Raw genomic sequence first — 21,819 nt, 5'->3', positions numbered from 1 at the left:
GCAATTTATAAAAACAAAAGTAGAAACTAATTAAATAGATGCTAAAATCGGGAGGTAGAGATGGGCAATCAATAAAGCCAACACAAAGCAGTTGTTGGAAAGGACCAATAAAACAGATCATTGCTCAGTAAGTTTCAGAAGGGGAGGGGGCATGCAAATAATGCTAACATTAGAAAGAAATTATTTTAGTCAGAGATTTTTTTAATTATAGGAAAATAACCTGTATTTCACCTAGTAAATGTGAAGATATAGTTGAAATGGACAGTTTTCTAAGAAACTATAAATTAGGAAAATTCTCTTAAGAACAGATAGAAATCTGACCATACAAATAACTATGGAAAAAAACTACAGGGCAGTCAAAGATCTATCCTAAGAAAGTTGCCAGCCTCAGATAAATTCATAGAAAACATTTACCAAATTGTTTTGGATTACTCATTTTTATGCTATATAACCATTATAGAATTTAGCAAAGGAGAAAAATTTAAATCATTCCATGAAACACATAAGGCCAACATCAAAAGTTATAAAGAAAAGAAAAAAGAGAGAATCAGTGAGAAAGGAGGAAGGGAAAGAGACACGGAGGGAGGGAGGAAGAGAAGGAGGGAGGAAGGAAAAAAGAGAGAAACACTATAATTCTAACTTATGAGTATAATGCACAAATATATTAATAAAAAGTTGAAATCAGCAGTTTTTTGAAAGGATAATAAATCATGACCAAGTAGATTTTACCAAAAGAATTTAAGGAAGGTTCAATATTCAGAAATTCATGAAAATCATTCACTATACTAACAAATTATTATGATCACTCCCTTGGTCAGACAGTAAAAGGTCACTTGATAAAAATTTCACATTCTTGATTTTTTAAAAAAATCTAGCAATCTGAGAACAGAAAGATAAGTTCTTAACCTGAATAAAGCCATGAAGGAGATTTCAAATTTGACTTCAACAAAATTTAAAACTTCTATATTACAAAAGACTGGGACAGAATGTTTTTTCAATACACACAAGGCAAATTCCAACAAATCAACAGAAAAAGACAATCAACACAATAGAAAAATCGGCAAGTCACAAAGCAGCAACTATAAATGACTAATAAACATACCAAAAAAAGGAAAGTCCTCAACTCATCAGTGATCAAGGGAAAACGAGAGGCTATTTCACACACACCTAATTGGCAAAAAAAAAAAAAAACCTACAGCTTAATATTAATAAATTGGCAAAGATGTGAAGCAATTCATATACTCTTGTGAAAGTATAAACAGGTAAACCATCTTGAAGAACAATTTGGCAATATCAATTAAAATTTTAAATTTAAAATTGACTCAAGTGCCCAAGAAGTTCCATAAATATTAAAGCAATGCTGCTTATAATGCTGTGAAAAAATGATAACAATCTAAGTGACCATCATCAGAGGATCAGTTAAACAAACCATGATCACTTATACTATACAGGAGCAACTCAAGAATGTGGTAGATCAATACCAACATGGGAAGAGCCCCAAGACATGCTGTTGAGTAAAAACAAAACACCAAATACAATCATACTGGACAACAGTATTACAGCATGGAATCATTACAGGCGAAAATGCAAAGATCACACATTTCTATAGGCACATACATATACATGGAATGCACAGAAAAGGGTCTGCAATACACCAAAATGTTAACTGTTATTATCTCTTGAGACAAGCCTGGAATTAGGAAAGATGGTCAAAGGGGCTTTAAATTTATTTAATTATATTCATTATATTATTTAATTATATTTAAATTCTTTAAAATAAAATATCCATTTATTAATTGTATAATTAAACAAATCTTAACAAATTAGGTCACATCCAATCTGAGGAATACAACACATTTATTCAAAAACAGGTGGCAGCTTTACATGCACTGACCTGACAAAAAGGCAACCATATGTATGTAAACAATATGTACAGTAAAAAATCACTTACAGTGGAAAAACAGAAAACTAGACATTTCTCTAGGTACATACACATGCAGGTCACGCATAAAATAAAGTCTGCACGAACATACAAACAAACTGTTAACTGTTGTTACCTCCTAGGAAGAGGCCCACACATGCAAAAACAAACAACAAAAAAACAACTACGCATGGGGCTGGCCCCGTGGCCGAGTGGTTAAGTTTGCGCACTCCGCTGCAGGCAGCCCAGTGTTTCGTCGGTTCGAATCCTGGGCACGGACATGGCACTGCTCGTCAGACCACGCTGAGGCAGCGTCCCACATGCCACAACTAGAGGAACCCACAACGAAGAATACACAACTATGTACCGGGGGGCTTTGGGGAAAAAAAGGAAAAAATAAAATCTTTAAAAAAAAATTAAAAAATTAAAAATAAATAAAAAAAACAACTACGCAAATGTATGTGGGGGTTCAGCAGAGTAACATCATCATACTTTTATTAACATGGAAATTCATCTATATGTGCTCAGAAAAAAAAAAGAAGGAGGTAAAAATTTAAATAGCACAACCCACCATTCCACACAACAAAATGTGCCCAGAAGTGAACATGAGTTGGCAGACGTGAATTTTCTGTGGTGTACGCATCCTGTCAATTGAAGTGACGCCAAGGTTTAATGATAAGCATCTGGTGATAACTCAAGAAATGGTGACCTGTTCCAATCTGGAAGAAAAATTAGTTATGAGAAACTTACTAAAAGACAGGATGTCAATCTCCAGTGTAGCAACTTCCCCTAAACCTAAGAATTTTCAAGTTATTTTGATGATACATGGTCATAGTCTTTAGAGCCAAATCTCTATGTAAGATGCGACACCACTATGTCTCTAGCACACATATACTGTTATCTATCTAAGTATGTGTATAGGCTCTGTTCACTATTGCCCCATATGATGTACACCCCGTACAGGTGATTGACTATAACACCGGTCAGTCAGCGCAGTTAATGAGTATGATCTTTTTTTGGTCAGTGGACACTAGCTGCCATAATGAGCCATCCTCATGTTGAAAGGCAACGTAGAGTGCTTAATAGTATGGACTGTAGAGCTTAATTGCCCAGGTATAAATCCTGGCTCCAGCACTTTGCTTTCCTACATCTTTAAAATAGATGAAGATATAGATATAGATATACGGACATAGATATACATACAGATCTAGATACACAGATAAAAGAGGAAAAGGGAAAAAATATCCTACCTCACAGCAAGGTAGGCCTGTAAGGACTGACTACAGGTGGGTACATTTAAAGCACTCAGAATAAATGCCTGGCACATAATAAGCAATAAATATTAGCTATCACTATGACTACAGAAGAAAATAGAAATAAAAAGCAAAATTACTTTTTCCTCTCTACTTCTACCATTCAATCACACTCCTCTCCTGAGGAGTGACACTTTCATATTTTTTTTCTATGCTTATTTACACATACACACTCCTTTTGCCCCTTGTCTTTTCTCTCCCCTAACCCCACTCCATGTGTGTTTGTGCGTGTGTGTCTCTCTCTCACAGGCATGCCCTGGTTAGCTCTGGGGACACAGTCTGCAAATGGGAGGGACCTCTAACCATATAAGAGCTATAATGTGTCCATCACAGCAGTCACTATGAAGACACATTCCTAGGTAACTGATTACTTCTGATAAATATACAATACGGGAATACTGGCTCATGTCTCTATCCTCTATATTCCTTAGTACTGTTCTAATGGAAGATTTAGAGTTATTTTCATCTGATTAGCAGACATTTGGTCCTATCCAAAACATCCATAAGACATCTGATCCATACTAAAAGGTCCTTAACATTTGGTCCTGTCCAAAACATCCATAAGACATTTGGTCCATGCCAAAAGGTCCTTCATATTTGGTCCTGTCCAAAACCATTTGGTAAAACTCCTGGACATTTCATACAGGACCAAATGTCCTACAAGGCTTTCATCCATCTGACACTCGCCACTCACTGGCTTAGCCAAATTCAAATATATCCAGGTTTTCCTTGACCACTAAAACAATTCAAATCAAATTTACTAAATGGTTTCACACAAATTATTAACTCACGAAATATTCATTTCTGATTAAGTCTGTCAAAATAACTTTCCTTTTCCCTCAACTTTCTCATTGTCTTATTCTTTCCTCTTAAGACATATCACATTCTAGATTTTGTTCACAAGTATTAGCTCCATTATAAGATTGTTACCCCTTGAGACTTGATGAGACTTTTGCATAAAGTGGGTGCTCTATAAATGTTTATTGTATCACAGAAAAATACATGTGCAATATTTCAGGAGTTTATGTATTACAAGTTTTGTTTTTTGGGTTTTTTTTTTGAGGAAGATTAGCCCTCAGCTAACTACTGCCAGTCCTCCTCTTTTTGCTGAGGAAGCCTAGCCCTGAGCTAACATCCGTGCCCATCTTCCTCTACTTTATATGTGGGACGCCTACCACAGCATGGCATGCCAAGTGGTGCCATGTCCACACCCAGGATCCAAACCAGTGAACCCCGGGCCGCTGAGAAGCAGAGCGTGTGAACTTAACCACTGCACCACCGGGCTGGCCCCATAAGTATTACAAGTTTTTTTTCCACTAATTTCCCTTAGTATTGCAGTGAGTCAGAGAGGCAGTTGTGATTGCATACCAGTTTTGTGACCTCTTTGGAGGACCTTAACTTATCTTGGCTTAAATTTCAACTTTCATAAAATGGGAATTATATAACAGATAAGGATTTAAAATGAGAGAATACACATAAAAACACATAGCACACACTACACATGGTAGACACTGTTGATTTATCTGCTGAATGGATTGATGACTAACAGCAGAGAAAATAAACAAAGTGCAACCCCTGGGCTGCTTCTGACTCAATTCTCTGAGCCCAAGATATAATTCTTTTGAGTTCTCATTGCAATGCTGGGATGAGAACACCACATATGGTACTGAAAAAGCACTCATAACTCCAACAGTCTTAAATCAATAAAACTAAGATTTTATTAGACCAAAAAAGAGAACAGAGTTAAAGGGAGGATCTCCCTTACATAAGTCTTTTCACTTAATTTTCAAAATTATGTCAGTCAGAAGAACTTCTCTAACTCAAATATGCCTTTCTATAAAGCTCTTTTCAGTACACACACGATGGTAATACAGTTTACTTTATGAGGCAATCTTATGACAAAGTTCTTTGAGTGTTATGTTCCTTTGCATGAATCACGCTAGTAGCAGAATTAGTTTAATGTGAAGTTAAACTATGAAAATATATAAAGTTAACCAGAAACAGCTGGTATATCTTTAGGGAATATAAATAACTTTTAGTTGGAAAAAATAGCTAATATATCTTTAATTCCTTTTCAACTTTAAAACAAAGATGTATTCCTTTTAGCTAGGGAAAAAGTTGTGTCATAAATTAGGATACATTATTTTATTTTTAATATACTAAGATTTAAAAGAGAAAAAAATATTCTCCATACTACCTAGAGTTAAGATGTTTGTGATGTGCTATTGATAGATTTTCCCCAAAACCCTTAGCAAAATTTGTTGCATTGAGACCTAAATCTAATTCAAAGTATAAGATCTTTAAAGTACTTTAACATCAAAATATTTTCATTATGAAATGAAGACTAAAAAGTAAAGTCACATTTCTACCCCCATAAATTCACTTAAAATCACGTCTACAAAATAATTCCAGGAGAGTGACATCAGCAACATGGCAGAGTGAGCTGTTCCCTTTGTCTCTCTCCCTTTTGAACTACAACTAAATGGACATTCATTGACCAACGGAGGAAGCCCACACAGCACAACTGGATGCCTGAGAGACACACACAGCTCTACATCCGAGGGTGCATAGACTGGCCCTCCAGGAAGTAGTGGACATAGGTGAGCACTCCCTGCCCTCCCCCAGTGCCCTATGCACACATAGGAAAGCTTTCCAGCCTGGCAGGAGCACCCCAAAAGTGGGAACATGTGTGGGGCACCATAGGAAGAGGTGGCAGCAGCCCTTAGCCCGCTCATGATCACTTTCCTGGCAGGGGTTGGGGGGAGTGCACTGTGCCCCTGCAGCCCCAAGGAGTGGCCCAATCTCGGTCTCAGGAGGAAGCCCTGCTCTCCAAGCACAGTCCACACAAGCCACTGAGCTCCCCAGGGCAGCACAAGTGCCAACAGTACCCCGATAGCTTCCAGCAGACGGGGGGGAGCAGAAACTCTGCTCCTGCTTCCTCTTAGTGGTAGAAGATGTAATCTGTGAACTAATTCTACCACAAAAACCCTGACAAAAGATTAGTTCATCAAGCACCATGAGAAACTGCAGCAACAATTCAGACCAGAAGGAACATGACAATTCTCCAGAAACCAACCCTGAAGGCACAGAAATTTACAACCTAAATGACAGAGAATACAAAACAGCTGTCATAAAGAAACTCAACAACTTACAAGAGAACACAGAAAGAGAGTTCAATGAGCTCAGGAATAAAATTAATCTCTTCACCAAAGAGGTCGAAACTATAAAAAAATCAAGCAGAAACTGTGGATAGGAAAACCACAATTAATGAAATAAAAAATAATCTAAAGTCCTTAAGAAATAGAGCTAATGTTATAGATGAAAGAATTAGTGATTTAGAAGACAAAAATATAGCCATTCTAGAAGTGAAGGAGGAGACAGAACTAAAATTTTTTTTAAATGAAGGAATTCTTTGAGAAATATCTGACTCAATTAGGAAAAGCAACCTAGGGATTGTAGGTATTACAAAAGGAGAAGAGAGGCGGAAAGGAGCAGAAAGCTCATTCAAAGAAATAATAGCCGAGGACTTCACAAACCTGGGGAAGGAACCAGATTTACAAATACACAAAGCTAATAGAAGGCCTAATTACATGAATCCTAAAAGACCTTCTCCAAGGCATGTAATAGTAAAACTAGCAAAAGCCAAGGACAAAGAAAAAATACTAAGGGCAGCAAGGCAGAAGAAAATAACCTACAAAGGATAGCTTATCAGGCTTTCAGCAGACTCCTTGGCAGAAACTCTATGGGCTAGGAGAAAACGGAATAATATATTCAAAATACTGAAAGACAAAAACTTTCGGCCAAGAATACTCTATTCAGTGAAACTTTCCTTCAGATGCAATGGAGAAATAAAAGCTTTCCCAGATAAACAAAAGCTAAGGGGTTCATTGCCACAAGACCTCCCCTAAAAGAAATAATTAAAGATGCCCTCACAACGGAAAGAAAAAGGCAAACGTCTACAAAGCTTTCAGCAAGGAGATAAATAGACAGACATAATCAGAAAAGCGCAGCTCTCTGTCAGAATAGGGAGGTAAATAATTATAACTTAAAACATAAACGGAAAGAAAGCATCAAAAGTGACTATAGACACTTCGACTTAGTCACAAACTCACAACATTAGACACAATAATTTGTAACAACAAGAACTCAGAAGGGGAAGACGAAAGGGATGGAACTTGCTGAGGTTAACAGAATAAGAGGTTATGAGAAAATGGACTATTTTATCCATGGGATCTTTTATACAAACCCCACGTAACCACTAAACAACAAATTAGAGCAGAGGCACAATTCACAAAAAGAGAGAAAATCTCATCAGAAAACCACCAATATGAAATGGCAGTCAGAAGTACAAAGGAAGAGAAACACTGAAAACAGAAAAACCAGAAAACAACAGATAAAATTGCAGTATTAAGCTCTCATATATCAATAATCACTCTAAATGTGAATGGATTTAATTCTCCAATCAAAAGACACACAGTAGCTGGATGGATTTTTAAAAAGACCCAACAATATTCTGCCTCCAGGAAACAAACCTCAGCTCTAAAGACAAAAACAGGCTCACAGTGAAGAGATGGAAGACAATACTCCAAGTTAATGGCAAACAAAAGAAAGCAGGTGTTGCCATATACATATATCAGACAAAATAGACTTCAAGTTAAAAAAGACAATGAGAGACAAAGAGGAGCAGTATGTAATTATTGATAAAAGGAACATTCTACCAAGAGGACATAACATTTATTAATATATGCACCTAACACACAAGCAGCAAAGTACATAAAGGAATTATTAACAGACCTAAAGGGAGAAATTAACAACAACACAATAATAGTAGGGGATCTCAACATCCCACTTACATCAATGGACAGACCATCCAGAAGAAGTCAACAAGGAAATAGTAGATTTAAATGAAACACTTGATCAGATGGACATAACAGATATACAGAGAACATTCCATCCAAAGACAGCAAAATACACATTCTTCTCAAGTGCACATGGATCATTCTCGAAGACAGACCATATGCTGGGAAACAAGACAAGCCTCAATAAATTTAAGAAGATTAAAAACATCTCAATCATCTTTTCCAACCACAATGCTATGAAACTAGAAATCAACTACAAGAAAAACACTGGGAAAGTCAGAAATATGAGGAGACCAAACAACATGCTACTGAACAACCACTGGATCAATGAAGAAATCAAAGAGGAAATTAAAAAATACCTGGAGATAAATGAAAATGAAAACACAACATAACAACTCTTATGGGACACAGCAAGAGCGGTCATAAGAGGGAAATTCACAGAAATACAGGCCACCCCAACAACAAAAACATCAAGTAAGTAATCTTAAACTGCACCTAACTAAACTAGAAAAAGAAGAACAAAAGCCAAAGTCAACAGAAGGAGGGAAATAAAAATCAGAGCAGAAATAAATGAAATAGAAACTAAAAAACAGAAGAAAGGATTCACAAAACTAAGAGCTGGTTCTTTGAAAAGATAAACAAAACTGACAAACTCTTAGCCAGACTCACCAAGAAAAAAAGAGAGAAGGCTCAAATAAGTAAAATTAAAAATGAAAGAAGAGAAATAACAGATACTGCAAAAATACAAAGGATTATAAAAGAATACTATGAAAAACTATATGCCCATAAATTGGACAATCTAGAAAAAATGGATAAATTTTTAGACTCATACAACCTCCCAAAACTGAATCATGAAGAAATAGAGAATCTGAATAGAACAATCACAAGTAAAGAGATTGAAACAATCAAAAACCTCCCAAAAAACATAAGTCCAGGACCAGATGACTTCTCTGGAGAATTCTACAAAACATTCAAAGAAGATTTAATATCTACCTTTTCAAACTATTCCAAAAAATTGAAGAACATGGAATGCTTCCTAAATCATACTATGAGGCCAACATTACCCTGATACCAAAATCAGACAAGGACAACAAAAGAAGGAAAATTATAGGCGAATATCACTGATGAACATAGATGCAAAAATGCTCAACAAAATATTGGCAAACCAAATACAGCAATACATTAAAAGGATTATACACCATGATAAAGTGGGATTTACACCAGGGACACAGAGATGGTTCAACATCCACAAATCAATCAATGTGATACACCACATTAACAAAATGAGGAATAAGAATTACATGATCATCTCAACAGAAGCAGAGAAAGCATTTGACAAGATCCAACATCAATTTATCATTAAAACTCTCTTAACAAAATGGGTATAGAAGGAAAGTACCTTAACATAGTAAAGGCAATATATGACAAACCCACAGCCAAGAATATACTTAATGGTGAAAAACTGAAAGCCATCCCTCTGAGAACAGGGACAACAGTGCCCACTCTTACCCTTCTATTCAACATAGTACTGTAGGTTCTGGCCATCTGTCCAGAGCAATTAGGTAAGAAAAAGAAAGAAAAGGAATCCAAATTGGAAAGGAAGAAGTGAAACTCTTGCTGTTGGTGACATATGATTCTATACATAGAAACCCTAAAGAATCCATCAGAAAACTATTAGAAATAACCAAAAACTACAGCAAAATTGCAGGGTACAAGACCAATTTTAAGAAATTAGTTCCATTTCTATACACTAATAATGAAATGGCAGAAAAGGAAATCAAGAATACAATCCTATTTACAATCGCAACAAAAAGAATAAAATATCGAGGAATAAACTTAACCAAAGAAGTGAAAGATCTATACACTGGAAACTATAAGACATTACTGAAAGAAATTTAAGACAATATAAAGAAATGGAAATATATTCCATGCTCATGGGTCGGAAGAATAAACATAGTTAAAATGTCCATACTACCTAAAGCAAGCTACAGATTCAATGCAATCCTAATCAGAATTCCAATGACATGCTTCATAGAAATAGAAGAAAGAATTCCAAAATTTATATGGAACAACAGAAGGCCCCAAATAGCCAAAGCAATCCTGAGAGAAAAGAACAAAGCTGGAGACATCACAATCCCTGACTTCAAAATATATTACAAAGCTATAGTAATCAAAACAGCATGGGGGTCGGCCCCATGGCTGAGTGGTTAAGTTCGCGTGCTCCACTCTGGTGGCCCAGGGTTCCGCCAGTTCGAATCCTGGGTGCAGACATGGCACCACACGTCAGGCCATGCTGAGGTGGCACCCCACATGCCACAACTAGAAGGACCCACAACTCAGAATACACAACTCTGTACCAGGGGGCTTCTGGGAGAAAAAGGAAAAAAATAAAATCTTTAAAAAAACAGCACGGTACTGGCACAAAAACAAACACACAGATCACTGGAATAGAATTGAAATCCCAGAAATAAGACCACACATCTATGGACAGTTACCTTCAACAAAGGAGCCAAGAACATACAATGGAGAAAGGAAAGTCTCTTCAACAAATGGCGTTATGAAAACTGGACAACCACATGCAAAAGAATGAAAGTAGACCATTATTTTTCACCATAATCAAAAATAAACTCAAAATAGACTAAAGATTTGAATGTAAGACCCGAAACCATAAAACTCCTAGAAGAAAATATAGGCAGTACACTATTTGACATTGGTCTTAGCAGGATTTTTCAAATACCAGGTCTATTCAGCCAAAAGAATCAAAAGTAAAAGCTAACAAATGGGACTACATCAGACTAAAAAGCTTCTGCAAAACAAAGGAAACCATGGACAGGATGAAAAGACAACCCACCAACTGGGAGAAAATATTTGCAAATCATTTATCCCACAAGGGGTTCATCCCCAAAATATATAAAAAACTCGACAACAAAAAAACAACCCGATTGAAAAATGGGCAGAGGATATGAACAGACACTTTTCCAAAGAAGATATACAGATGGCCAAGAGACACATGAAAGAATGTTCAACATCACTAATTATTAGGGAAATACCAATCAAAACTGTAAGATATCACCTTACACGGGTCGGAATGGTTATAATTACTAAGACAAAAAACAACAAAAGTTGGAGAGGATGTGGAGAAAAAGGAACCCTCCTACACTGCTGGTGGGAATGCAAACTGGTGCAGCCACTATGGAAAACAGTATGGAGATTTCTTAAAAAATTAAAAATATAAATAGCATATAATCCAGCTATCCCACTACTGGGTATTTATCAAAAGAACTTGAAATCAATGATCCAAAAGGATTTATGCACCCTTTATGTTCACTGCAGCATTATTCACAATAGCCAAGACATGGAAGCAACCCTAGTGCCTTTCTATGGATGAATGGATAAAGAAGATGTGGTATATATATATATACAATGGAATACTACTCAGCCATAAGAAAAGACAAAATCATCCCATTTGCAACAACATGGAGGGACCTTAAGGATATTATGTTAAGCAAAATAAGCAAGACATAGAAAGACATACACTGCATGATTTCACTCATATGTGGAAGATAACAAACACATGGATAAAGAGAACAGATTAGTAGTCTCTAGAGGGGAAGGGGTTGAGGCGGGTGAAAAGGCTAAAGGAGCACATATGTACAGTGATGGATAAAAATTAGACTACTAGTGGTGAGCATAATGAAGTCTATTAAGAAACTGATAAATAATAATGTACACCCAAAATTATACAACGTTACAAACCATTATGATCTCAATAAAATTACTGGAAAAAAAATAAGAATAATTTCACACTCTGGCCAAAATGAGCCATTAAACGATGTTTCAAACAGTTGCATTGACTTGGTTATAACAAAGGTTGGAAAGATATCTTTTGATGTACTGCATACACGACTTCTTTATTTTGATGCACTTAGTCTATTTTAGTTCTGCAGTGTGTCCCTATTTTTAAGAACTAGTTACACTGTAGCTATTTTCAAAACAGTTAACATTTAGCTTGCTGGTGGTAGATATGACTTCCAGAAAGCAGCAGAGGAATGTTCTAGCCTTCTAAAAGTTAAAGTATTTTTAAATCCCACACAGTCATGCGTCGTTAACCATGGGGATACGTTCCGAGAAATGTGTCGTTAGGCAATTTTGTCGTTGTGCGAACATCACAGAGTGTACTTACCAAAATCTAGATGGTATAGCCTACTACACACCTAGGCTATATGGTACTAATCTTATGGGATCACCATCATATACACAGTCTGTTGTTGACCTAAGTGTCATTATGCAGCACACGACTGTATTAGTAAAACTTTGCCCTAGTATTTCCCCTTATAGATTTATCTCCTTAAAAAGAAAAAGAGAAAAATTAACAACATATCTATCTTATATGCCTCAAGTATGCTTTTTCATCAAAATTATTAAAAAATAATCATGTAGGCAACAGAGGCTTAGAGATTATCTGTGACATAATTCAGGGAGCTTTGGATCAAGTTTGAATCACAGTGGGCCAAGTAAATCTAAGACCCACTCTGTGGTTATTTCCCCAGTTCCTTAACGTATAACTAGAATAGACACTTCTGACAACTGGCACAATCCCCATTTTGATTCTCTGATCCATGAAGTAAGGGTCCTTCTGGTAGGAATGGTCAAGTAGAAGCCCCTAGAGTTTCTTCTCCTCACTAAGACATTTTTAAAATGCAATACCACAGAGACGGGTGCCATAACCAAAAACACGAAAGATGAAAAGGTGGTGATGGTTATCACATCCCATTTAACTTTCCTGTTTGGTCTATACACAGGCAGATGGATCTCGGAGACTGTGGGTTATCATAAATGTAGACTGGTAATGATTCCAATTGCAGCTGGTACTGAAGACACGATATTTTTACTGGAACAAATCAACAGAACCCCTGTAACTTGGTAAGCAAATGCTTTTTTCTCCATATTAATTTGCAAAGAATCCCAGAAACACTTTGATCATACTTGGCAAGGTTAACAGTATACTATCACCATCTTCCCTCAGATCTATGTCAATTCTCCTGCTCTCCAAAAAGGCCACAAAGATTTTGATCCTACTAAGAGTCCACACAAGATCACACTGGCCCACTACACTGGAGACATTATACTGACAGAATCTACGGGCAGGAAGTAGCCAGAACTTTAGCTATCTTAATATGACACATGCAAACTAGAAAGAGAAATTAAACCCCACTTGTAGGTTTCTGTACCAGTCAGAGTTGTCAGGTAACAGAAAATACATAATTATTTTAACAGAGAGAATTTAATATAGAGAAGTAAGTAGGTATAAAACTGTTAATTGTTGAAAAGGTAAAAAGTAAATACTATGCTATCACAGAGGTATCAACTGCAGAAAGCAATTACCACAGCTGGAGGAACAAAAGATAGGCTGAAATTATTTAAACTTAGAAGCTTGGAGGAAAAGCTCTTTAGAGCCAAAACTGAGACTCCTGAGGAGGGGACACTGCTCAGCTGGAGTTCTAATCCAGCTCACTTCCTGCACAAATAAAATACTGAGATTTAAGTTCTTATCCTAAACTACCCAGGCAGTGGTAGAGTTTGAACTAAACACTGGTCTCCTGACTTTATGAGCTCTTTCTCTCACACTACGCTCCCTGACCAATATTTTACGTCAAGCCACTCAATATTCTAACTTTCCTTTCACTTAAAAAAATATCAGAACCAGCACTGATGGTTAAAGTTCAGCACACTCTGCTTCAGTGGCCCAGGTTCGGTTCTGGCTGCAGAATCACACCACTCATCTGTCAGTAGCCATGCTGTTGCAGCAACTGACATAGAAGAACTAGAAGGACTTACAACCAGAATATACAACTATGTAGTGGGACTTTGGGGAGAAAAAATTTATATATATATTTATTTATATATATATATATATATATACACACACCCATAAGATATTTAAATAAGATTCTCTAAACTCACAGATTACAGATTGTCATTTCTGAGACATCTTTTCCATCCCACACTGGGCAGAACCTGTTCTGGATTTTTAAAGCATCATATAACATAGGGGGCTTTTGGGGTATCATGAATGTTCTATTTTTATCCAGATGTCGATTACACAGATGTATTCATTCTGAAAATGTATTGAGCTGTACATTTATAATTTTTTACTTTTCCATATGTTTTTATGTGGGGATTCAGAAAGACAGCAAAACTATGCTGCCACCTTTCCAGAATCCCCAGAACTGATAAATTCCTGACTTACTAATCCTTTCATCTCCCACAAATTAGAGGAAGGAATATGACAAACTTTATTGCTGGATTTAATTCCTGAAAGCAAAGGAGAAACTGATTGGTGATATGGAAAAGACAGAAATCATGAGGGAAAATAACCATGTCAAATGACAACTTATTGAAAAATTACTAAACACTGAGAAACTAAGAACATTAAATGGACCTACAAAGAGAGAGCACAGAATAGTTGAGAACTTTGCAATTAATCCAAGAACTTGCCCCATAATTTACGAAACTATGTGACTTAACAAAGGTTATTTTATTCCTGTAAGACTATTCCTGATCTGTAAAATGAGTTCAATAATACTTACCTTAAAAGGATTTGTGAGGATCAGAATTAAGATACTGATGCATGTATCTGAAATCTGAAACGAATGAATATTATTATTGTGTAGGAAAGGTAGTGCAACCTTATGTGACACTACCAAAACAAACAAAAAACAGCACAGTTGAGTTTCCTTAGGGCTGTAACAGTATCTTTCATCTTGGTATCCTCAACATATGCAGTAGAGTGTCAATGAATATTTTATTAATTGAACTACACGTGATTTGAGAGAGGTTAGCAAGATAGTGGTGGGAGAATTAAGAGCAAAATAACAGATTTTGTGTATAAAAATCAAGTAGAAATAATTGTAGATTAAATTTTCAGAAAGTTTTCCAGAAAAAAACAATTGGATATGAATGTAGGATTGAAGAAATGTGTTTATCTTAACAAAGATTTAAATAGAAAAGAGACAGAGCAGACTGATTTAAAATGTTAAGATAAGAGAGATTAAAATTGATGACGTAAACTTTCTGCTAAAATGGTTTCTAACAGCTCTGAAAGCAGCATTTTCCAATTTCCTAACAAAATGCCCAAGAAAGAAGGGGAAAAACCCTGTACTACTAGCCAAAACTAAAAACTATAGATAATCAGATGCCAGGGTTCTGGAGAAACTAAAGCTTATTATAAGACAAATGGAGGTAAACTAAGAAATAAAAAACAATCCAACTTATTAAATACCCTGATGCCTTTGCTTAAGAAAAACAAGTCACATGGAAAAGGGAAGGGATAGGGCAGACCATCATCTTTCCTGAGATTTGAAGGCCTACAACCTAAACCAAACAAAAAAGGGATGCTATCTTTATCCAGACCAAAGATAGAATCAATTTCCTTCACCCTCTTGCCTCCACTGGCATGTTTTAAGATCTAGACAAAGACCACAAATCACAAGACGTAAGTGGTGGGAGAGCAGGAGTGAGGTATTGACAGTGGTAGAGTACATTCCAAAAGTCAGAGTCTCAAGGAGTAACATGTTTGAAAGGAAAAGACAAGAACCCTGGTCACAGTACATAGATGAATTGTAGTTTTATTGTACTACACATCTGAGTTTCAGAGAATCAGTCACTGGGGGGCACAGAAAAGTTGCCAATTAGGTAAAAATGTATATAAAGTCTTGATATCAGCCCTGATATCAGTTCCCCTACATTAAACCCAGCATATATGGGGTTAAAATCAAAACACTCACCCCCTTTCCCTACTTACTCCTCGGCTTCCTGGCACCAGAATCCACCATCCACCATGGAGGCAGAAAACCCAGGACATCCACCTGCGGATTCCCGTATCTTGCTATTCTCCTCCCTGAAAGCAGCCTCACAAGGCCAAATGCAGGCTGGCAGGAAAACGCCAGCTAGCAAGGCCACAGGCTCCCCACTCCCTCCAAGCAGCCACATTCCTTGTAAGATTTAAAACCCCTGGCCTCCCATCTTTCAGGGAGATGAGACGAATTTGAGGGCTCACTCTCGTCTCCCAGGTGATGTCACCCAAAACAGAAAACCCTTTCCTTGACATAAGCCTGGTGTTCCAGTTTTATTTGGCCCCTCTTGTGTGGCAGGTAAAGAATGTATGTATGTGGCAGGTAACAGTATTGGCAAATCAAAATCCCTAATGATTTAAAATAATACATCAAACAAGTAGAGCTTATTCCGAGAACACAAGGATGATTCATCATTTTTAAAAATGTATTACATTTTGGGGCTGGCCCCGTGGCCGAGTGGTTAAGTTCACGCGCTCCACTGCAGGCGGCCCAGTGTTTCGTTGGTTCGAATCCTGGGCGCAGACATGGCACTGCTCATTAAACCACGCTGAGGCAGGTGTTTCGTTGGTTCGAATCCTGGGCGCGGACATGGCACTGCTCATTAAACCACGCTGAGGCAGCGTCCCACATGCCACAACTAGAAGGACCCACAACAAAGAATATACAACTATGTACTGGGGGGCTTTGGGGAGAAAAAGGAAAAAAATTAAATCTTTAAAAAAAAAATGTATTACATTTTAAATAGGAAAAACAATATGATCAACTCAACAGATTTATAGGAGTAAAAACACAAATGTACAAATGGCCAATAAACTTAAGCAGAAACTCCTTAGTAACCACGACAGATGCAAATGAAAACTATGTTTTCTGATTATTAGAATGACAAGATATTTAAGACCAATAACAGCCAATACTGTCAAAGGAAACAGGGAGTCTAACACACTTGTGGTAAAAGCTTAAATAGGTACACTCTTTCATGTAAATTATATCATTTTTACCTATTTACAAGTACTGGTACTGGAATGTAAAATATTTTTCACACCATGTGTATTAGCATTCAATTAGTTCAGTGGTTCTCAAATATTTTGGTCTCAGGTCTCCTCTGCATCCCTAAAAATTAGTGAGCCAGGGGCTGGGGGAGGGCTGTCTACAAAGAGGCAAGAGGGAATACGAGGTGGGTGATGAAATTGTTTTATATCTTGATTGTGGTGGTAGTTACATGACTGTATGTGTTTGTTCAAACTCACAGAACTTTATATTTGAAAAAGGTGAATATAATGTATGCATGTAAATTAAACCTTTAAAAAGCCCAACTTAAAAAAAATTCGTGACTCTGAAGAGTTTTTGTTTCTATGGGTTACATGTATCAATACTTAGCATGTTAGAAATCATAACTGAGAAAACTTTAAAAGTTATTTATGTATTCATTTTAAAAACAATAAATGCTCAGAAAGCAATCAGAAATGATCAACGATTACAGCAAAGTTGCAGAGTACAAAATCAACTTACAAAATTCAGTTGCTTTTCTATCCTCTAATAAACAAACTAACGGAAAGAGAACTCATGAACACAATCCTATGCACAATCACAGGAATAAAATATCTTGAAATAAATTTAACCAAGGAAGAGAGAGACCAATACAATGAAAACTACAAGACTTTGCTGAAAGAAATTGACAGATTCAATGCAATCCTAATCAGAATCCCAATGACATCCTTCACAGAACTGGAAGAAAGAATCCTAAAATTTATATGGAACAACAAAAGGCCCCAAATAGCCAAAGCAATCCTGAGAAAAAAGAACAAAGCTAGAGGCATCACAATCCCTGACTTCAAAACATACTACAAAGCTACAGTAATCAAAACAGCATGGGACTGGTACAAAAACAGGCACACAGATCAATGTAAACAGAATTGAAAGCCCAGAAATAAAACCACACATCTACGGACAGTTAACCTTCAAAAAAGAAGCCAAGAACATACAATGGAGAAAGGAAAGTCTCTTCAATAAATGGTGTTGGGAAAACTGGACAGCCACATGTAAAAGAAGGAAAGTAGACCATTCTCTTACACCATTCACAAAAATAAACTCAAAATGGATCAAAGACTTGAAGGTAAGACCTGAAACAATAAAACTTCTAAAAGAAAATATAGGAAGTATACTCTGACATCAGTCTTAAAAGGATATTTTCAGACACCATGTCTTCTCGGACAAAGGAAACGAAAGAAAAAATAACAAGTGGGACTTTATCAGACTAAAGAGCTTCACAAGGCAAGGGAAACCAGGACGGAAACGAAAAGACAACCTATCAACTGGGAAAAAATATTTGCAAACCATATATCCAACAACGGGTTAATCTCCATAGTATATAAAGAACTCATACATCTCAACAACAAAAAAATCAAACAACCTGATCAAAAAATGGGCAGAGGATATGAACAGACATTTTTCCAAAGATATACAGATGGCCAATAGGCACATGAAAAGATGTTCAACATCACTGATCATCAGGGAAATGCAAATCAAAACTACCCTAAGATACCACCTTACACCCGTTAGAATGGCTATAATCACCAAGACAAAAAATAAATGTTGGAGAGGTTGTAGAGAAAAAGGAACCCTCATACACTGCTGGTGGGAATGCAAACTGGTTCAGCCACTATGGAAAACAGTATGGCGATTTCTCAAAAAAGTAAAAATAGAAATAACATATGACCCAGCTATCCTACTACTGCGTATCTACCCAAACAACTTGAAATCAGCAATTCAAAGAGACTTACGCATCCCTGTGTTCAGTGCAGCACTATTCACAATAGCCAAGACGTGGAAGCAACCTAAGTGCCCACAGACTGATGACTGGATAAAGAAGATGTGGTATATATACATACAATGGAATATTACTCAGCCACAAAAAAATGACAAAATCATCCCATTCACAAGAACATGGATGGATCTTGAGGGTATTATGTTAAGCAAAATAAATCAGATAACGACAAATACCGTACGATTTCACTCATATGTGGAACATAAACACACAAAGAGAACTATTTAGTAGTTACCAGGAGGAAAGGGAGTTGGGGGTTGGGCAGAAAAGGTGAAGAGGTGCACCTATACGGTGACTGACAAATAATAATGCAACTGAAATTTCACAATGTTGTAAAATATCATAACCTCAATAAAAAAATAATAAATGCACTAAATGTTAACAAAAACGTATTTTTTATGAAAAATAGCTAATTTTCCCAAGCAAAAAACACTTAGTGAGAAAAGTCACACTTTTCTATTTTAGCAAATCTCTTTAACATCTGGCTTCAAACAGAAAACCGCTGGATTCTCATATCTGCTTCTGCATTCAATCTGTTACAGTATCGCAGGTCACGTAGCCTCTGGAAAACTCCACCACACACTTGTGAGAAAATGAGTGTGAAAAAGACAAACAACCTCTGCACATTATTATGAAAATAATTTTGACCTGCAAGTGTCAGGAACCCCAGGGGTTCCTGGATCACTTTGAGAACATCTGATTGAGCCTATACAAGAAAATCAAATACTGAATATGGCATAATAATAAAATATACTTGTTTTCAAATCAAGGAAGCTGCATGTTATGCAGATCACCTGTCCTGATTTAATACAATAATATTCTCCTTATCCAGGTCAAAACTTCTACCAAACAATAATTGAGACTGACTTACAAACTTGCAATGTAAACGAAAAATATTTCTGAGGGCCAAGGGTTTAAAAGACCAGTAGTCCATAGAGGTACAGCAGCATCCTCCAGCCCTCACTCATCAGCTCTGCGCCGGACCAGGCGGATTAAAGGCAGCACCAATACACAGAAAGTAGACAAAGAAAATGCCTGACTTCCGAGAAAGAGGAGACCCATAAAACTACAGGCGGGGAAAAGAACTGCAAAAGTAAAATAATATAGCGCAAACATATCTTGAACGGGAAATACAAGTCTTGCTGGTTGATCGCATACGTAAAAGAACCCACGACGCTGTATACGACTAGACCCCCATCCAGAGAGTGAAACTGCCCCACGACTCTTGCACAGTGTCACCCGCAGGACGGAAAACGGGAAGCCACTCTCTTCTCAACAATCATTCTGTCGACCGTGCGAAGCAAGGTGACAGAACAGGCGTTGAGGGGAAGACTGGTGGGTCGCCTGGAGGCATTTTGCTTAAGCGTTTATACAATTTTCCTAAGCGGACAGCAGTCCACGGCCATTCACGACCCCACGCGCCCGAGTCAAACTCGCGTCTCAGGGACCTCTGTTCCCAGGTGACTTAACTACTTTCCAAGGAAGCGCTGGCACCGCCAGGAGACCGCGCAAATCCTGGCGGGCACCGGCCTCCCTGTCCCCTGTCCCGGGGGCCTTCCCGTGGCTGCAGGGCAGGTCCCCACCCCCCGAGGCGGCGTCGCGGACCCCAGGTCGCGCCTCCTTTGACGAGTACCCGGACCACCTCCCTCCCGGCCTCGGTTTCCCCATCTGTCCTCGAGGGGTCGGACGAGCTGTATCTCTGGGCGCCCCTCCAGCTCGGCGGTCACCCGGCGCCGCCGTCCTCGCCCGGAGCGGGGACCTCCGAGGGGCCAGTCCCGGCGCCGCACTCACCTGGCTGACGCTTCATCGCCATCACCGACACCAGGTAGTGGGCGATGTCAAAAAAGGGGAACATAGACGTGCGAGAAAAGGCAAGGGTCAGCCTCTCCCACTCGGACTCCATGACGACGAGCCACCACAGCGGCCCAGGAAGCCGCGACGACAGGCTCCCGGCGAGAGCCGACAGCGGCGGAGGCGAAGGCGGAGGCAACCGCGGCCGCGCGCCCTCCGGCGCGGCCTGGAGGAGGCTGCGCATGCGCCCTAGCTCCCGGGGCCGGCGCGCCGAGGGGCGGGGCCGCGAGCCTGGGAGCCGCAGGCGCGCGGGCGGTTGGCAGGTAGGCGGGGCGAGCGAGTTCCCGGCTGTCCTCTGCTTCTCCTGATAAGGGTCCGGCGCCAACTCCGGGCTCGCCGCTGTGCCAGACCCGGGAGAAGGGGCGGATGAAGGAAACATAAATCATGAATAAAAAATACATTATTTATGTTAACATGTAGTGCATTTATTATTTTTAAAAGGAATACATAAAAAGTATTTTAAATTTTTCTCAGTTATAATTTCTAATATGCTAAGTATTGACAAGTAACCCACGTAAGTCTGGAGGACGCTCTGGGAGTCCTCAAGAAATTTTGTGTCGGCTTTTTTAAAGGTTTTATTTACATACATTTTATTCCCCCTTTGTAAAGTTATGTGATGTTGGATAAACACACTCAGTCTGGAAGGGGAGACGCTCGGTATCAGATTTATTTCTGTAAATTGATGTCATTCACCTAACATTTCTCCAGCAACCACAGTGTGCAAATCAAACCATGACTCATTGAAGATAGAAAAAAGAATACGATAATATCCTGCCCTCAAGAAACTTGTATTTTCCGAGGAGAGAGTAAAATCTTTTTTTAAAAGGACGTACACAGTTTGTACAAAGCAGGTAGTGAACAGTGTAGGCGCTGTGCCAAGGCATTTCCGAGGAGAAAACTATTTCCGGGAAGCGATAAGGTGAACTGGCCTTTAAAAGCTGTGTGAGAGATGGAGGGAGGTATTTGGGCTAGACTAGGAAGTGAGAAATGAAGTTGGAAAAGAAGTCTTTGGCAGACCATAAACCAGGCGGTTTGGCTCTAGAATCTAACCTCTTGATTACTACCGGTTGCTCAGGCAAATCAGAACCAGAATCCACTCTTTTAACCATGCATTATGCTACGCTGGGTTTTTGTTTTTGAGGGGGATTTGGGAGAAGGTGCAATCAAGCAACAAGATTAGGAACAGATTGGTGAG

General features: G+C 38.2%; 1 protein-coding gene and 1 long non-coding RNA gene across 2 annotated transcripts in view; both read right to left on the bottom strand.

Moving 5' to 3' along the window:
- TMEM38B (transmembrane protein 38B) overlaps positions 1 to 20,858 on the bottom strand; it is a 51,580-nt gene extending 30,722 nt beyond the window's left edge. The window contains exon 1 of the mRNA XM_023629830.2: positions 20,565 to 20,858. Within this exon, the coding sequence (XP_023485598.2) occupies positions 20,565 to 20,808 (244 nt within the window). The 5' untranslated portion in view covers positions 20,809 to 20,858. The remainder of the gene's footprint in view (positions 1 to 20,564) is intronic.
- Positions 1,102 to 14,740, bottom strand: LOC138920813 (uncharacterized). Its single transcript, XR_011432664.1, has 3 exons — positions 14,684 to 14,740; positions 2,493 to 2,640; positions 1,102 to 1,167 (listed from the first exon to the last, which is right to left on the bottom strand). It is a non-coding gene; the product is annotated as an uncharacterized lncRNA (long non-coding RNA).
- Positions 20,859 to 21,819: the final 961 nt, after the last annotated feature.

This window comes from Equus caballus, chromosome 25, assembly GCF_041296265.1.
Source record: "Equus caballus isolate H_3958 breed thoroughbred chromosome 25, TB-T2T, whole genome shotgun sequence".
In the NCBI taxonomy this organism is placed as follows: Eukaryota; Metazoa; Chordata; class Mammalia; order Perissodactyla; family Equidae; genus Equus; species Equus caballus.
This window is presented reverse-complemented; position numbering and strand designations above follow the sequence as displayed.